We start from the raw sequence: 18,912 nt of genomic DNA, 5'->3' as shown, positions 1-18,912 counted from the left end.
TCTCCATCTGGCCAAAGCTGCCATGACAAGATGACCGTCACTAACACCACCACCATTATTAGCAGCTTCATCAGCATCATGGTGTAAAAGTCATTAGCAATGGGAACTTGCAACTACCTTGAATGCCATTTCCAACTCAAGTCCCCCCAAAGTAAATTCTTCACTCACAGTAACCAAAGGTATATTACCTTTTCGTGATTTTCTATGAGGATCTCAATGACAATGTTCTGAAACTTGATATCCATGATGGCTGCTACTGTTTCTTCCTGAGGACGCAGTAGGGTGGGTCCAAACACCACGCCGAGGTTTGCCACTGTCATCAGATTCTGCTTGTGGTTGTTAGCGACACTGGGAGGAAGGAAAAGAAAAGGCACAAATGAGAGAAAGACTGTACAAATAGATAGCTGACTTCCCGGGGCCTTCCCCTATCTTCAGACTCCTCATCTGGCTGGAGCCAGACCCTGGGACATCTTCAGATATCAAGTCCAAAGAGAGACTTCTCTACTTGTATTTTTGTCCCCCAGAGTTTTAGAAATCTTCAGTATTCAGGCTACTTTGCTCTTTCAGGATATGACATTCCTTTACACATTTCTGTTTTGCCTACACCAACCAACCAACCAACCAACCAACCAACCAACCAAAGCAGCTGCCCTCCAAAATGTGAAACTTTGCACATGTGAATCCCTGCTCTGCAAATCCAGGTAACTGCTAAACTTTCTTAATTATGACTTTTATACTTCGCTGCTGCTTAAACTCCTGTGGTGATCATTAGCATTTTCTCTAGTGCAAATATAAAAACTCTTGATGGCTTTCATACATTTGCAAACAAGGCACAAGAGAAACCTAATTTTATTTTATTTATTTATTTTTAATGTTTATTTTTGAGAGGGAGAGAGAGACAGAGTACAAGTTGGGGAGGCGGCAGAGAGAAGAGAGACAGAGACAAAGACACAAGAGAGACAGAATGCTTTGCAGGCTCTAGGCTCTGAGCTGTCAGCACAGAGCCCAGTGTGGGGCTTGAACTCATGAACTGCGAGATCATGACCTAAGCAGAAGTCAGATGCTCAACCGACTGAGCCACCCAAGTGCCCCCAAACAGACTTAATTTTAAACAATGGATAGATCTTACGAAGTCCAGCACTTTAGGCTCAAAGTATTAAACTCCATCACATAAAACATGTGGCTTTCATTAAGCAAAACATGTGGCACAAACAGAAATAAAAATGCACCACTGTGTATATCCATGTATATATGGCTATGTTTATATTGTCACTTATACTCAAAGTCTAAGAACACACAGGGTCAGCAGTAGCTGGGTCTGAGTAATCTGCTAAATACATATACTTCGTTTTGGATAAGTACTACTCAAAACATGTATCTGATCTTCATACCCCAGCCACCATGATCTAGCCATAAAACTTAATTGTTCATTTGCTGGCCTTGCATATAAAAATATGCAAATGATCTACAGGCAACAAATAAGTTAAAAGTTAGGCTCAATTTAGTACTGTTAAGAAAATATTAGGGGCTTCGCTAAATCACCTGTTAGAAAAAGGAAACTATTCATTACTAGCAACTAGAGAGAAATTGGTCACAGATAGTAGTTTGCACAGACATACCTCCCTAGCATTTAGTGCTATTTATACAGAGTATTTTTCACACAATTCTATAAATGCCTGCACTGTTTCTCTTGAATACTTCTATTTGGTAGGAGGAGAAGACGTTCTACTGCCTTCAGTGCTGGTTGTGAAACTGAGCCTTCACTGAAATTACTACGTCAACCAATTTTATCAGCAGATGTGTACTTTTCTATGATTTTCCAGGGCTAAAAGTCTAATTTCATCAAAACTTTCTCTGCTGAAAGGGGCAGGAAGGGTCGTTAGGTCAGTGAAACTTGTAACTGCGGAACGGTCCAGATACGAAGAGAATTTGCTTGCTGACTGCTAAGCAAGGGCAGTGACCACTGGTATCTTGGCCTGTTTCTGGTCCACATAAAAATATTCTGCGTTTTCTGAGTTGTAGTGTTGTGTCTCCATTTTACTTACACACTTCCCAGGTACGCATCATGTTTCTGAAAGCATTAATGCTCAGGGTCAAGTTCTTACCTGGCAAGGGCAAAGATTCCGTTTCTGTGCCTCAGTCAATAAGTCTGCATATTTACAAGCTGTTTGTAACATCGCTTCTTTCAACATGGGCTCTTGGGTGCAGGAAGTGAATTCCATGCCCTTATTCTTCCCCCTCCCAAATGAACAAAGTCATTAGACTTACCCCTCCTGCCTCAAAAGTCCCTTGTGCAAATGAGTCAACAAGCTATTTATGTATCAAAGTACTTTTAAATTGTAGACCAATATAAAAACATATGGTTTGGATGATGATTTTTTTTTTTTTTTTAACCACTGTGCTTCTCAGCACTACCTCTGACTAAAGCAACAGCCTCCCTGACTAGCTAGTCAGGATCCCTGACTAGCATTTCCACAGTCAGGTTTATCCTGACTGCTACCACCAGTTACTGTCTATAACTCAGCCCTGATCAAGTCATTCCTCTGCTGACAACTACAGTGGCCCCACACCTCACTGGGAAAGAACACAGTGAACCAGTGTGCATAAAGTGTTTAGTTAGCACTTTTGCACTTGTTCTGATAATAATGATTATAAGCCCTCGATGGGCTCCAATGTCTTTAATGTAAAGGCCAGACTCTAGTGAAGTAACACACCTTTCCCCAACTCACCTCTAAGCCCTTCTCTGCCGCCTGCTTGCTCTGGGTCAGCGGACAAGTGACTCAATGTCTAAGCTTTGGGCTCATCTTTGAAGATTGGGGAGGGGGAGGTAAACAATACAACTACTTCATGAGGTGGCTGTAGAAATTAAATATGGTAACATGTGGGAAACGTAGTGATTATTATTATAGTAATTCACTATCCATCCTCTTCCCACTTTCATACCTATCTGCCTTTGTCACTCCTCTGCCTAGAATGTTCTCTTGCACTTCACAAATGCGCCCCCTTCCTTTCTGCAGTCTCTGTCCAGTCTTCCGCCAATCCTCCTCCTCCTCTCAACCAAGGCAAAAGTATTATCTTTATTACAAGTTATTAATGTCTCTACTGCTGCCTTAGGATCAAGACTGTGCACTTATTTTACTTGGTAACGCTAGCACTGAGCACAGTGCCCAGGAGAAGCCCAACGAACGTTCATGAGATGTTAAATGGGATGTTTCTGGGTACACATAAAACAACTGTTCCCAATCCAGCTACTTACTCATAAAACCTCCAACTATTACTGATGACATTTTAGGGGGACTCTATCTCAACTATCCCAACCTCACTTTTCAAAGTCTGGAGCTGTGTTCCATTTCTTAGGTTTAATTAATGAATAACAATTACTCTAATTTGCAGGCCCCAATGCCCAAAGGCATTAGGAAGAAAGGTACAGTAACTCTAGATAAGCAACTCTGAATATAAATAGGCTTGAGGCTACCCAACATAATTCACTTCCTTTTTAGTGATCCATTTTATTTTAAAACTTGAACAACACATTGATCTATGGCTTATAAAACTTTTTTTGGGGGGGAAGCTGCACCCTTCATGACTAACTACCATTATCTTTTGGCATACTGAAGTAATAAATTTATCTGTCACTTGATTATTACTGTTCACAAGTTGGTATGGCTATGTTCATTACACTAGAATGAATAATTAATGGCTTGAGATCTCTATGTATCCCGGGGAGAAAGGCCTAGACCTCAGCCTCTGCTGGCACCAGCCATCCATTATAGCTTGACAAATTTACAGATGTGTGGGAGGCAGGCTGGCAGACCACTGGGAAGCCTGGCCCAGCAGAGGCCATGGGACTCATTCATTAGTGAGGTCTATAAAACACTGAGAGCTGCTTTCTGGGTTGGTAATTGGGCTGCATGACCTCTTCCTCACACAGTCCAGAACGTCATGTTGGGTCTTGACTTAAAACCCATATATAAAAGTTTCTTGTGCATTGCACATTCCACCGCAGGAGTTTGTGCCTTTCAGATCCTTAGGTCTACGTGGACATTTCTGTGGTGCCTTCCCCAGGAACTGGCAGTTCTATAGGCTTCCTTTAAATGTCGCAGAAAAACAGTTCCACATGTGATTTTAACCTGAGCAAGACCCAGGTCCTTTTGTGACCATGGAGTTTGCTGTTATTAACTGAAAAGCAGTAAGTCTCTTGAAGAACATGCCTTTAGGGCAGTTGTTGAGGGGCTGGAACCCCATGTTCCCAGCCCTTCCCTCATGAATTGCAATTAAGGAGAAAAGAGCATGCTTCAAGGAAAATGGCCTTGGCAGAGGGGCCTCCTGCCACCTTTGTCTAAGGGGAAATGGGTGGGGACTCTGGATTGGTCTGATGCTCTTTGAGATGCAGAAGGAGGTAAATCATTTCCAGATGAGGATGGTGGTGGGGGAGTGTTATGAGAGGAGGAGACAGAAGTCAATCCCTTTGGGGCTTGTAATGCAGTGCCCCCCATGCTGTCATAGGGATCACATCTGTTTCCTGTGGTTTAAATGAGAGCCATGACTCTGGAAGTGCTAAGCAGTGCTTTAAGTCACAGACTGGTCCTGATGTATTCCAAGAAAGCATAAGCTTAGGGCTGCATTTGCAAATAGCTTCCACCTTGAGGCCTGGAATGCTGTGTCAAGTAGTGTCAAGCCTAAGCCCTGGCTCCACCGGATACGGTGTGGTGACAGGTTAGCACTATGTGCCATGGACTGGATGGGTGGTGTACAAGCACAGCAACACCTACCCACCGTGCTTTGGTTCAGCTTCCGGTGTTACATAACGATGATAATTTACACTTGTAGCGTGTTTTAGAGTTTCTAAGGAGTTCTGCAACTATATGTTTATTCAACCTTCCTCATATCTGAAGAACACAGGAGCTCTCAAACTTTTGGACAATGTCCCATGATAGGGAAAACGTTTTCTTACTTAACCTTTCATTAGTACATGCATACATATATACATAAATAGCAAGACACACACACACAAACCAGAAACAAAAAGTTGGGGAGTAGTAAGGCTGATGAATGTTGATATTTTCTCTTCTATCCTTTTTTTTCTTAACTTACTATTAAAAAAAAATGAAAGTAATTTCTCATCCCCCTAATGGACCATGACTTACAATTTGAGAAGTGCTACTCTAGGGGTAGAGAGGACAAATATTATCTCAAGTTTACAAATATGGAAAAAAAGGTAAAGGAGACACTAAAGCACACTGCTTGGAATCAGATGACAGCAGGAAGGTCACATGGCATCTCTAAGCCTATGTTTTCACCTGTAAAACAGAAGAAGTAATACCTACCTCATTAAGTTTTAAAGCTAAGTAAGATTAGGTGAATAAATCTCTTGGCCTGCAATAATGGCTTAATAAATGATGGCTGCTATTTTTTACGGTGGTGGTCAAGGTAGTGGTGATGATAGAAGTAGCAGCACCTGCCAATTTAAAGCCACATTGGGGATACCTGGGTGGCTCAGTCAGTTAAGCATACATCTGACTCCAGCTCAGGTCATGTTCTCACAGTTCGTGGGTTTGAGCCCTGTGTCAGGCTCTGTGCTGACAGCTCAGAGCCTGGAGCCTGCTTTGGATTCTATCTCCCTCTCTCTCTGCCCCTTCCCTGCTTGCACTTGGTCTCAAAAAATAAACAAACATTAAAAAAAATTTTGTTTTAAAGCCATATCGGGGGCGCCTGGGTGGCTCAGTCGGTTGGGCGTCCGACTTCGGCTCAGGTCATGATCTCGTGGTTCGTGGGTTTGAGCCCCATTTTGGGCTCTGTGCTGATCTCTGCCCCTCCCCCACTTGTACTCTGTGTGTCTCTCTCTCAAACATAAACAAACATTGAATAAATAAATAAATAAATTCACATGGTTTGGTGGTGTCACTTGGTATTCTGTGCAGGAACCTCTAGCGGCCTGCTTCTGTCTGGGGCAAAGAGCACTGACTCCTGCATCTGTATTTTCAGGACTTCTATTACCCTACCTATTTGTATTTCTTATTCTTTTTTTCCCTTTCTAAAAATTATGAAATATTTCAAATCTATAGAAAAGCTCAAAACATAAAATGACTTGTATTCCATCACTTCCCTCCAAGTACCTCTGTCACAACAGACTGGGAGCCTCACAGCCAAGAGCAAGCCCATCAAACTCACTCGGCCTTCAGGAGCACACTCTGCCCCTGGCCTGCCTAGCAAATCCTCGCCATCCAAAGCTCACCTCCCTGCAAAGCCTGGCTGCAGACATTCCCCTGCCCAGAGGTCTTAACTGCTAAATGGTTATGTTCATGGTAAATTCATGGGACATTTCTACTCCGACTGTTCCCCCTCTAACGAGCAACTCCAGGCTGGGGACTGGATCAGGATTTCAAGGGCACCTCCTGTAGCATCCTCCGGGGCAGATAGCAGAATGTAGGCCCCAGGTTACCAATTCCGAAAGTGGCTGAGTGGGCAGGCACCTAAGCTATAGTCAGTAGCACTTTTCTCTCTACCACCATCCAGGGGCAGAGAAGCTCAAAGATCTGGGGCTAAGGAGGATGAGGTGGACGTGAAGTTCTTGGAACTGCACTTTTTTCTGTGGTCGACAAGGCCAAGTTTAACATTCATGGTTGTTCACGTGGCTCCTTTCAACAATTTCAAATTTACCCTTAGTATATAATGGGGAGTGGTGGGGGAATCCCCACCCCCCAGTGGCTACACGTTTTCTAGTAAGTCAGTCTGTATGTGTGTGTTGCCTGAATACCACCAGGACTTGGTAACACTGGACCCATCTGGATCGTGCTGGGGAGGCTTGTGCCAAGGAAACCCATTAGAGCCATAAATATAACTTTGCTGGGCTGTCCCAATGGCTGGCACCAGAATGAGAGTTTAAAATAAATAGTTCTGTGTACTGACTTGGGTCATGCTCACCAGCCATATTCAACATCTTTCTGGGAATGGTGGTCCAGTGAGAAGTCACATTTAAAGCTTTGAATAATTGAGTGTTTACGGTGGGTAATGATACACAGTGTGATCTTCAAGAAGACCCTTTAAGGCATGTAGGTGAGGCTACCCCTAACATTTTACAGAGGATGAAACTGAGGCACTGACAGGTTTAGTAATTTGCCTGAGGTCACAAGGCCAACCAAAGGCAGAGCCAGGAGAGGAAACCCATACTCTTTACCCTATTTTAGTATATGTGCTGTCGAAGCGAACAGCCATACTCTCTACCCTAGCACTTTGATGTTCCCACACCACTCAGGGACAGTTCAGCCTAGGCTACAAGAGGCACAACTATTCCTCGGAAAACCCAACCAAAAATGAATACACAGAGCAGTTACGTGCTTGAACCTGTGCCGAATGAAGCAGTGGACAGAACAGAAAAATAAACAGTGCTCCTTCATTCACCACCCAAATCACTAAATTAGAAAAAAGGGAGAAACCGAGAAATCAGAACAAGGTTCATGCCTTTTCAGAGTGATACGAAATTAACCACTGTTTCTTCTCCCTTCCTGCAGTAAAACTGGCTGCATGTTTGACACTATCATGGAAATGAGGGAAGACCCCCTCAAATCTGAGAGCATTCCATTTGTGGTTGGCTGGCACGTCTAAGAGCTGCTTCCTAATGATTAAAGAGTAAATGCTTTAGGACTGAGAAACTTGAAAGAAACTGAAAAGGATAAAATCAAAGGAAGAAACTGAAAGAAAAACCAGAGGAGGGGCTGAAAGGATTGTTTCTTGCCGCGCCCCCCCCCCCCACCCCGCCAAAAAATGACAATTATGCAATTATGGCCATACATCCATCAGTCCAGGCTACATTGCTTTCATCCAGGGATCTCAAAGCTCTGTGAATAACTGCCAATGTCTTCTCCACTTCTGGTGACATATATAAACCGTGCTTCAGATGGGTGAATGTCACTGCTAAGGTGTTAAGTACCTCCCAATTGTATGCATGTCAACTCTAACACTCACTTGGTGCCAAAAATTCCTCAGACAAAAGGAAAAGAGTGTGCAACCAGCTCTATTTCCACTCTGATCCCTTCCAATGCAACATCACTAACTGTTTAAAAACTGCCAAGGGCTTTGGCTAATTTTAATTTTAAGATGAAAACCCTTGGCATGGCCTACAAGATCCTACAGGGTGCAGCTAACCTCTTCCAGGCCCTTCATTATGCTGATCCCCTAACCAGGGAAGCTCTGCAGCTCCTCTTGATCTGTCCTTTTCCTACTTACTACTCACACTTTCTCAGAAAGGTCTTTCTGGACACTCTGTACCAGGCCAGGTATTTTGTTACAATGCTATTTCCTCATTTCTATTTCCTGGCACTTACTGAATTATGTCACCATTCATGGAATTGCCATCGTCTCCCCCACTTACTCCAAGAGAACAGAGATGGTACTAATCTCCCTCAATGCCACATCCCCAGGGCCTAGGATAGAGCTTGTTCCTATCAGGTATTAAGGAGGGAGAAAAGGACACATGCATGCTTTGGGAGGCTAGCTTCATCTAAGGGTATCAAGGCTCAGCTGCACTAAATGTCTGGCTTAAACCTCCATGTAACCTACCGGTGTCTCAGAGTCTTTGCCAAGCTGGGGATAGCTGTTGGGGGAGTAGCCAGCGCACCTCACCCTGACACTGAAGGCACGTAACAAACCACATGGCTCTCCCTGGCCACATCGCTAATCTGCAAGGTGCAATGTCCACAACATATTCACAGGGTATCATTATCATTATTACATGCATTACCTAATGTGCATTATACAATATACCATAAGCTCACAATATTATACCAATCTCTTTCTAATGTTCTCATTAAATATGTCTTATTAAAGACATATCATCAATGTCTTTTTCTCATCCCTTTCTGAAAACCCCTTGTACTTCCTGCCTATCTTAGATTATATTAAAACTGTCATCAACAGTAAGAGCAACTCAGCATTTAACCTGAGTCAGGAATTAAGTACTCCATCGATGATCTCATTTGATGTTTACAATAATTCTACAAGGTAACTTCTACTACTGTCCTGCATGAAGTAGTTAATGCTCAGAAAACTCAAATTTGTCCAGGGTCCTGTATCAAATAAGCAGCAGAGATGGAATTTGAAGGCAGGCAATCTACAGTATGATTCCAGAGCTACTGCTCTTAAATGCCCTGGTACAATGCAGTGTGTGTGTGTGTGTGTGTGTGTGTGTGTGTGTTGTATGTGCAGACATGTGTGAGATAGATTATACACAGTATATAGGCTGCCATTTTGTTCCACATGACATTCTTCTAAAAAGCTTAACCTAAAGAGATCATGGGTAAAAGAAGAACCTGATTATTTTTAAAAGGATGTTTTGAAAGCAAACAAGAATATTACCTTCAAGTCTGCCCATCAACAGCATTAATCCCTAATTTTTTCCAATGGCAGCAAACTAATCTGGGTCATGGGAATTACTGGCCTCCTCCAGAATAGGCTGGCTTTCATTAAGAATAAGAACTGTACTTTTTTGCTAAGCTGCCTCATTTTCTGAAATTAGTCACAGTCGTTTAAACACTAACAACAGGCCAACCTGAGTTCCATTTGCCCTACACTCTTTCAGCTACTTGGTATCTGAATAGTCTTATGCACAAAGAAGGCACATGCCTTCAATCTAGGGGTTGACTGATGAGTTTTCCCTTCTCTGCTCATGGCTGGTTCAGGTCCTAGCCTGTAGCTATATTCTATGACCCAGTCCACGGGCCTGGATGGAGAAAAACAGCACTCACACACACAAAAAAAAAAAACCTATGAAGAAGCTGGCCCATAGAACATTTCTTCCTGGAAAATTATTTAACTATTTCAAATTGTAGAACAATTTGAAACATTCTTCAGTCCAATGGAATTATCATTTTCGAAACATTTTACAGTTTCTAAAGTTCTTTCACATTCATTATCACTGATTTATTTATTTTGAAGCTTATTTTCTCCCATCTAGAGAGAGATGCCACAGCATAAATGGAGGAAGTTTAAAAGTTGCCTATAGGCATGACATGCCAACCTGACGGTACCAAGTGCTGTAAATACCTAAGTTCCTGTTGGTGGCAATACTTCCTTCAGTGGCTCAGCCTATCATCTTTAGGCCAGCACTGTCCAAAAAGGCAGGTCATGGGCTTGCAAGTTGCCTTAGGACTTCCTATCCAAGGAAGGAGGTACAAGGTGACCCAGAACAGAGGCCAATAGTGCATCGTGTATTTTTCAACAATCAAGTATTTTCGAGGGCTTATTATGTGCCAAGGACTGCTTTAAGAGCTGGGGATAGAGCAGTGAACAAAATAGACACTCCCCAAAACTCCATGCTCTATGAAGCTTATATTATTTTGGGGGTAGGACAGACAATAAGCAAATAAAATACACAGCAGAAAGGCAGGAATGAGGGCCTATTAGCAATTTTAGACAGGGTGGTCAGGGAAGGTGTCAGTGACAAAGAGGAATGTACAAATAACCTGAAGGAGGGAAGAAAGCAAGCTGTGCAAATCTCGCAAAACTCTGGGGAAAAAGCTACAGGGAGCAGACACTAGACACAAATGCCTCAGGCAGGAACACATGTGGCATGTTGGCACTGCCTAAGGAAAGCCAATGTGTCTGTCACTGAGTGAGAACAGGGGAAAGCACTAGGGAAAGCCAGACAGGTAATGGACCCGGGGGCAGCCAATCCTGTAGGACTTTGCAGGCCACTTTAAGAGCTTTGTTCTCTACTCAGTGACATGAAAAGCAATGAGAAAATTCTGATCAGAGGGAGAGCGTAATATTTGTCACTTCTCTCTGTAGACTCAGAAAGGTCTCAGCTACTAAGACTTACATGCTCAAAGGCCCTGGGATGTAAGAGACAGAAGAACTTCGCAAACCAGCATAAAACCTCTTCAGAGAATCCAAGACATGTAAAAACTAGAATACAGTACTTCTTTGATTTGAGTAACAAAAACCTACCAGGCAGTGTGCATTTGCACCTACGTCTGTGTTAACGTGGAAGGTCTATGAAGCTGGTCCACATTTTTCCCTTAGTCACTGTGCTGACTTCCACTAGGAACTTGGCAGCAGAACAGAATGTTGAGGCCAACATGATTTAAAGGCCTAGAGTCATAGCCTCAAGGTGCTAGTTACCTGCTACCCGGCTAAGAGTCACCCACAAACAGCACCGATATTGAACATGTCGTGTAAATATTCATAAAGCTCACTGAATTTAACCATCTTTACAATCTTTAAGTAAAATAAATAGTAGTCTTCTGAAGCCAGATCCCTCTTACTAGTCCCATTCTACAGGTCAAAGAACAGGGACAAAAGAAGCTACAGCAAAGGCTAAGGGTTGGCCCTTCACCATGTGGCTCAGCTCCAACCGTAACAGTAGCTGTGACACTGAGCAGTCAGAGCTTCTCACGTCCCATGAAATGCAAGCCTCATTTTCAGGGAAAGGACCATAATCCTTCCTGGAGGGCAAGTCAAGATTCCAAATCCACAGATGGGGCTATGGGAGAGTTGCGGAGTAAGAGATTGACAGATTGTTAGAAAGGAAAAAAAACAAAAACAAAAACAAAAACACAAAAAACACTCAGGCACAGTCATACATATGCCCTGGGTAATCTGTCTCCTTTCATGGAGATATTTTAAATCAAGGAAATAACCCATCTGGTTTATTTTTGAAAAGGAGGGTACTTTTACCCCAAAAAGAAAACAGACAGAAAACTGCATTCCTTGGAGCTCCTGGGTGGCTCAGTCGGTTAAACATCTGACTTTGGCTCAGGTCATAATCTTGTGGTTCACGACTTCAAGCCCTTCATGGGGGTCTGTGCTAACAGCTCAGAGCCTGGAGACTGCTTTCGATTCTGTGTCTTCTCTCTCTGCCACTCCCCCACTGGTTCTCCCTCTCTGTCTCTCTCTGTCTCTCTCTGTCTCTCTCAATAATAAATATTTTTTAAAAATTTTTAAAAAGAAAAAAAAAGAAAATTGCATTCTTTACCATGAGTCTGAAACAAATTCAGAGGCTGAGGTTGAAAAAGGTAGCTTTATTTCAAGGGCCAAAGTACCAAAATGACTAAAATTTAAAGCTGACATGCTATCATAGAACTTTTGAATTACGTGTGGATATTCAACTAAGAAAAAAATTATTTCAAGGTGTCCTGAAGACTTCATGGCTCTTTATGTACAGGAACTGATAAGCCATGGGAAAGTTCTGGAAATCAATTAGTACTAACAGTGAAAGAAGAAGTCCCAGATCCCTAACACCAAATGAAGAGTCATTTGAAGAGAACATCAACATTCTCTGTGTTCAAATGTCTGATGCTAAAGAACAGAATTGTTTAAAAGACAACATCCTTTTTATAGACCCTAAAAGCTAGAAAACAAAATCTGAGTGGATTACCCCTTCTTATGCCTCCCCACTCCTGAAGCTTGGTGCCAACCTATCCTAGCTCCTTGTTACACTAAACTGTTATGTCCAAAATTTCCGTATGAGCTCAAGCCTAAGTGGAAATGTAGCTCATCTTACTTATTTATACGTATAAAATAATTGTGTTTATACATAGTGGGACATGTTAGAATAAGAGTGAACACACAGACCCTTCTGTTATATTTTCTGCCTTCACCACAAAAATAGACTCATCAGGGAATTATGCCAATAGAGTTCTTACTTCAGTGTACGTCTGGCAAAATCTGATTTGTCCTCCTCGTAGGCAGCACAAAACTGGAGACTCCTTGAATTCTGCTACTTTGGAAGCAAAATATAAAGCAAAGTGCAGGTTCAAACAGGAACTGGTGATCCACTGTGAGAAACCCAACCTGTTCATTAGGTAGAGAACAGCAGGGGGTATCTGGTCACACAGACACCAAATGATTTAAACCATAGAGATGAGATCTGGGCTCCTGATCTGCCCCTCGTTTAGGCTCTCACAGAGTGTCATTCACAAAGCCCAAATCCAATACTTTTCAATGGATAAGTCAAAGTGTTTAATGACCAAGTTCTGGAATGCTTTCATTTGAGCAGGCAGTGCAGCCTGACACCTTAGCTGTTGTCCCCTTGCCTTCTTGGGCTCCTCTGGACAGGTGGGTTAAGAATGCCAGGCTAATGGCAGTAGAGACAGGGAAGAGAACAGCAGTGTGGGCTAAAGAATCACTTTAAGGACACCATGGTGCACATTTCCCAGTGGAAAAGCCATCAATAGTTCACTTTAGCAAACCAGTCTGGATCGCGTATAAATCCACAGAGATTAAAATACTTAATGAACATCAGATCCTCAAGTAACTCCAAAGTCCTCACTGTAGCCTATATGATTTGACCCCGCCTACCTCTCCAAACTGCCATCCTGCATTTCTGCGTTCACCCACAGCTCCCAACTACCCTGGCCTTTTGCATGTTCCCAAATGTACCATGTTTGGTCCTCCCCAAGACAGACTGAACACCTATGAGATGCCATGCCGTCTTCTAGGCATTGGGATACAGCAGTGAACCCAATAGCCAAGATTCATCCTTCAATGTACTGGCATGACAGTCCCATTAGGAAGACAGAAAATACACAAAACACAGTAAGAATGTCAGGCTGAGAAAGTGGTACGATGAAATTAAATAGGAGCGTGTGATAAAAACTGGTGAGAAGGACTAACTTAGGTAGGCTGGGCAAGGCCTCTAAGAGGAGACATGTGAGCTGAGCTCTGTCATTGCAGAGAGTAGAGTCTAGAAGTCCACAAATTAGAACACTACAAATCATATACACAAATGCATGGGCAATTAAGAAGTCCAATCTTCAACCACAGACATTAGTGTTGCCTGCCTCAGATCTCTTTAAGAGTTGCATTCAACAGGAGTTTGAACAGGTATGCTGAAGTCTGTGTCAAGAGTTGTTTAGCACAATGGAAAGCACCAGAATGCTTGCCACCTCTGGGTTTTCCCACCCAACACTGAGAATGCCCTGTGGCTTCTGGCTGCTCCTCCCACTCATCCATCTCTGTTGCCCCAACCCAGTTAGGAAGAGACTCCTCCAGTGAACGTCACTAATAGATCTACTGCTCAGTCTTGCAAACGGAAGGCCACCTTCCTAAAATTTACATAGCAGGAGATAACTATACCACAATCCCGCTGACATGTGCCAGCATTTGGTTGGGTTATGTAAAAAGCTAGGTAATCATTAAACAGGGCAGGAAACAAACAAAAGAGTAATCCTTTAAAAATATCATTTGTGTTTGGAAAACTTGAGGGGGAGAAGAGAGCAAGGTTCAGGAAGGCCTGTTACTCTATGAAAGGCCAGGGTTCAGAGTTCATTATAAAAATGTCAGAAATATCACTTAATACTTTCACTCACCTGAACGAGTCTTCCACATGAGTTGGTATTACAAGATAAAAAACTGGGACTTAAAGAAAAAAGTACTAAGTGGCTCCAAGAAAGTCTGTCTCATAAAGCCCTGGCGCAGGTGAAAGTTCTGCAGACTCCTGACCCATGGAGGACAGGATGCCTGTAGCTGTACCTGGGGCACCAGATGGAACTGCATGTGGCCATGAGTCAGGGGCATGAACCACACTGGTCAGTCCAACACAGACAGCATTTGTGGACAAGCTAATCTATGTGACTCCCACAAGAACCACGGCAGTGCAAGGCTGTGATACGTGGCCACACACACTCACACAACCCCCCAGCTGGGTGGTACACTCCTTTACACATGTACACACCCATGCATGTCTCCCTTGCCCCTGGGACACACATAGGGGTAAACTTATGAAACAAAATGTCTATCTTCCTTAAGATAGAATCAGTAAATGTCATTGGATGTCACTTTGCCCCTTAGAGCAGTGGCCATTTTTAAATAGCGGTCCTTTCTTTTTTCTCTTAATGCTATAATTAGGGAGAAAAGCCTAAGCTTTTTATTTTCTGGCATTACAATTCCAAGTGTTCATTGTAGGATAACTGAAAAAGATAGAAAAGCACAAAAAAAATAAAAATCACCCATAATCCAACTAGTCAGAAATAATTAAATTTCATTTAACATTTTAAGGTATAGATGTTTTGTCCTTTGCTTTCCTCAGGCACACACACACTTAGAAATACACACACACACACACACACACACACACACACACACACGTATTTTAAACAACCTGGATCATACTGCATGCACATAGCCTTATGACCTGTTTTTACTGCCTTACTATATACTTTTCAAATATCATTCATTACCTTGTCCAACATATTTATGGTTATATAGTATTCTATTGTATGGATAATAAATTCAAGAAGGCCTCTATTATTGGACATTCAGATTGTTTTTGATGTGTTGTTTCCAGTAACACCACAATAAACCTGTACGCACATAAATGTTTTTGTACATCTTTCTTTCTCTAGAATAAATTCACAGAAATTGAATTTCTGGATGAAAGGGTATAAAAGATTTTAATACATATTTCCAAACTGTCACCTAGGAGACCTTTATCAATTTACATTCTCACCTAGAATGTTTCAGCATGCCTGTTTCTCTAGGCCCTAAGGCATTATTATTTTGAAATTTTTAATAAGTAGTGAATAGTATTATGCCTATCTAGTTTTCAATTCTATTTTTTGATTAATGATATTGACCGTTTTCTAAATGTTTATTGATCCAATGACTTTATTAAGGGCCCAGACATAACAATCAGTCTCCAGTCAAGCAGACCAAAAGTTAACAGGTAAGTAATAAGACATACCCAGCAAAGATGGCCTTACTTCTCTAATTTTACAGATAAATATAGCTGTACGTCTATTAAGATGTTCCTGTATTTATAATTCAGGTATCTTTCATGAAATCTAATGAGGATGAAAAACTACCACTGAGATATCAAACCCCTCTCTATGAATCTGGGCAAGGTTCAATTTCACTGGCTCAGTATTTGGTACAGGATTGTACTGGGGTCTGCTACAGAACCACAAATAAAGACGTCTGGCAGGGAAATGAGGCCATCCCCCCCTTTGTAAGCTCCATGAAGGTAAACCCCCTATCTGTCTTGTTTATACATATCAATGTATGCCCAGAAGCTGGCAGGACAGGTGCTTAATAAATTTTGTTAGAACTATTTTCAGGCTGGTGGCCAAAGGACTTGAAGGGACCTGAGCTTCAGAGTATGTGTCCCACTAATTGCAAAATAAACCACTCATCCCAGCGAGTGCCGTGGCACTTGGGAGGCACTTATGGCTGCCACCGAGGCCAAGCAAGAATCCTAGTACTTCCTCAATCTACTTCACATGGATGCTCTAAGGACAAGGCGAGGAAGAGGGTGAAAAAGGCTCTGAAGACGATCCAGTGCTGCGCACAGCAGGGAGGATGGTGGTGATGATGATGACAGTGAGGAGGTGGAGGAGGAAAAATTTAAACAGAAGGCTCAGAGAGCCAGGAATGATGAGACACAGAGAATGGTATCAGTAAAGCAGGCTGCGGTAAGAAATTAAGCTTTCAGCTCTGGTGTTCCTGGGTGTGTGATGCAAGAGGCACAGTGTAACCGGGCCACCAAGTCCTAAAAAACAACTTTAAATTAAAGACCATGGTTGTTGAGCTCTTATTTATGATTCAAGAGGTCTTTACAGATTTTTCTGTCCAGAGTGTTCCATAGCTTCTCTGGGATGTGCGTTTGTATGGACTTAGTTTTGCTTCTCCTTTTGCAAGGCGCTCTGACTACTGAATCTGTTTCAGAGACAGCAGGAAGTTAGTGATTAGCAGAACTAAGCATCATTGGGCAAGATTTATCAGGCTCAGCATTCTGAGCTGGGAGAGAACAGAATCCCTATGATAAGGACTCGCTCTATGCAAGAGTCCAAAAAAAAAAAAAAAAAACACCACAACTTTTTGAGCATCTGGGGGCCAATAATGAGGTCCTGGGTGAAGGTGAACCTCTGAAAAGCAGAGTTTCTAGGTGTGGCATTTCTAGGAAGACCTGACAGGAGAGACTCACGCTCTGAAAATCCCCAACCGAGCAGACTGGCATTTGCAAGGAAGGAACCCCAGGCCTGAGGTGCATCAAGACGAGAGAACGGGGTGGATAAAGAAGGCTTGCCCGTGCCTGCACCAAGGGCAGAGCAGGCTCCGCACCCAGGAGCCTACTAGACCTTAGCTCTCGGTTACGGACACAGCAGGGGCTTAGAGGCCAGTGCCTGACTTATGGTCCTGCTCACTGCTCTCTATGCCACTCAAAAGCAAAACAGAACACCAACCTACCCATCTATACATAACACACAGTCTTAATTATGAAAAATGGCAGTAATTACTAGGGAAAGGAAAGCCTGCTGGAGGCTACTGCCGCCCCCACGTGCTGCTCCACACTCTACAGACTCCTGTTCTACCAGGGCTGCTGCAGCCTTCCCCCCAACCAGCACCTGTTGCCATGGTAGCTGTGTTCCCCCACCCAGGAAGGGTACGCTCCAAGCCATTATGAAAATAAAAAGCTTTTATGTTTCACGACCACCTCCCCTCCAGCTTCTCTCTCTGTCTTGTCCAGCTAAATGCTGGGTAGCACATGCAGCAGAAATTGAAATGTGGGCATTTCAATTACAGCAATGACAAAAAAAAAAAAAAAAATTAATCATCTAGTTTCCAGACAGAGGGGGATAGGAAACAACTGTTCAAAGCAACACTGCGTGTGTCTGAGTTAGGAAAAGGAAAAAAAAAAAAAGAATGAAAAGTAATTAAAGAAAGACCTTCTCTGAAGAACATTATATCTGACAAGCACCGAAGCACTGTGTGGTCGGATGCTGAGGAAAGAGAAGGGGGAAAAATCAGTAACAGGGATGGTTAATAAGAGTTCCCCCTGAGGGGCTGAGAAAACAATCCCATTCTGTTAACAGAAACCAAAGGAAAGAGTAAGAACTATCTGGAGGCCCAACTCAAGACACATTGAAGCACTACTCCTCCGGAAAGAAATCAAGGGTGGTATAGACCTCACAGTCCTGCATCATGAGACTCACTGATTCCTAGCACTGAACATGAAATGAAAAATAACGAGAAAGAAATGAGGAATGTTATATCAGGATTGGAGTTTTCTGTATTGTCCTTATCTCTAAAAATGCATCTGCCGCCAGCACTTATTCTCATTCTCTCATCTCAATCTGTTGTGATTGTCTGCAAGTGAGGTATCCTGGCGTGTGACCCACTCCCAGGGACGCTTTACAGCTTCAGATCTCTATTTAAGTCCAGAAAATGGAGGTACCTGTATCAATTCATATGCAGAAAGGAGAAGGAGAGGAATAGCTTAGGAAGGTCAAGTCAACACCAAAAATGTAGAGATTTCATTTCCTGCCTTCAAAGCCAGTGGAAGTGCTAAGGCAATTTACCAAGCAGGGACTATTCTGGTTCTACGCACAAACCAGTAAGATTGGCTAACCCCTAAAACTCCCACCAATGAAGAGGATGAAGCCTACAATCAGAAGAGATAATAGGTAGAACAAATGATGCTCAGCTATAAAATACTACACCTGAAAGGTATCAGTCTAAAACCCCTTTCCCAACAGTGAAGTTCAAGGAGAAAAACGTCTGCATTATTCACCTCACTAGTGTTATACCAGGACTCTGGTTCCAAGGGCAAGGCTAGGTGACAGGAAGTTCATTCCCTAATTTCTCATGTGATGTGGGCCAAGGTGTTGGGCTCTTAGTAATAATACAAGAGATCTTTATGAATGTGATTTCTGTAGACTCAGTTTTCTTTCTCCTCTTTGAAGTTGGTCATGATTACTGAATCTGATGTTTTAGATTTTTCAATTTAAGAAAATTCTCAGCCATCATCTCTTCAAATGTTATGCCTTACCATTCTATTTAGTCTCATCCTCTGTACCTCCTACAGACTTATTTTAAATCTTCTCATTCTGTCTTCCATGTCTCTTCAAATATTCTTTTTTAAGTAGGCTCCACACCCACCGTGGAGCCCAACACAGGGCTTGAACTCATGACCCTGAG

The 18,912-nt window shown here is 42.6% G+C and overlaps 1 protein-coding gene across 7 annotated transcripts in view; it reads right to left on the bottom strand.

Annotated features, from left to right (window-relative positions):
• The window catches only part of ARHGAP26 (Rho GTPase activating protein 26), a 422,569-nt gene that overhangs the window by 102,121 nt on the left and 301,536 nt on the right, over positions 1 to 18,912 (bottom strand). For all 7 annotated transcript variants that reach the window (XM_042938105.1, XM_042938115.1, XM_042938124.1 and 4 more), the window contains one exon: positions 189 to 348. In XM_042938105.1, the coding sequence (XP_042794039.1) occupies positions 189 to 348 (160 nt within the window). The remainder of the gene's footprint in view (positions 1 to 188; positions 349 to 18,912) is intronic.

The sequence above is a fragment of the Panthera leo genome, chromosome A1, assembly GCF_018350215.1.
Source record: "Panthera leo isolate Ple1 chromosome A1, P.leo_Ple1_pat1.1, whole genome shotgun sequence".
Lineage (NCBI taxonomy): Eukaryota > Metazoa > Chordata > Mammalia > Carnivora > Felidae > Panthera > Panthera leo.
This window is presented reverse-complemented; position numbering and strand designations above follow the sequence as displayed.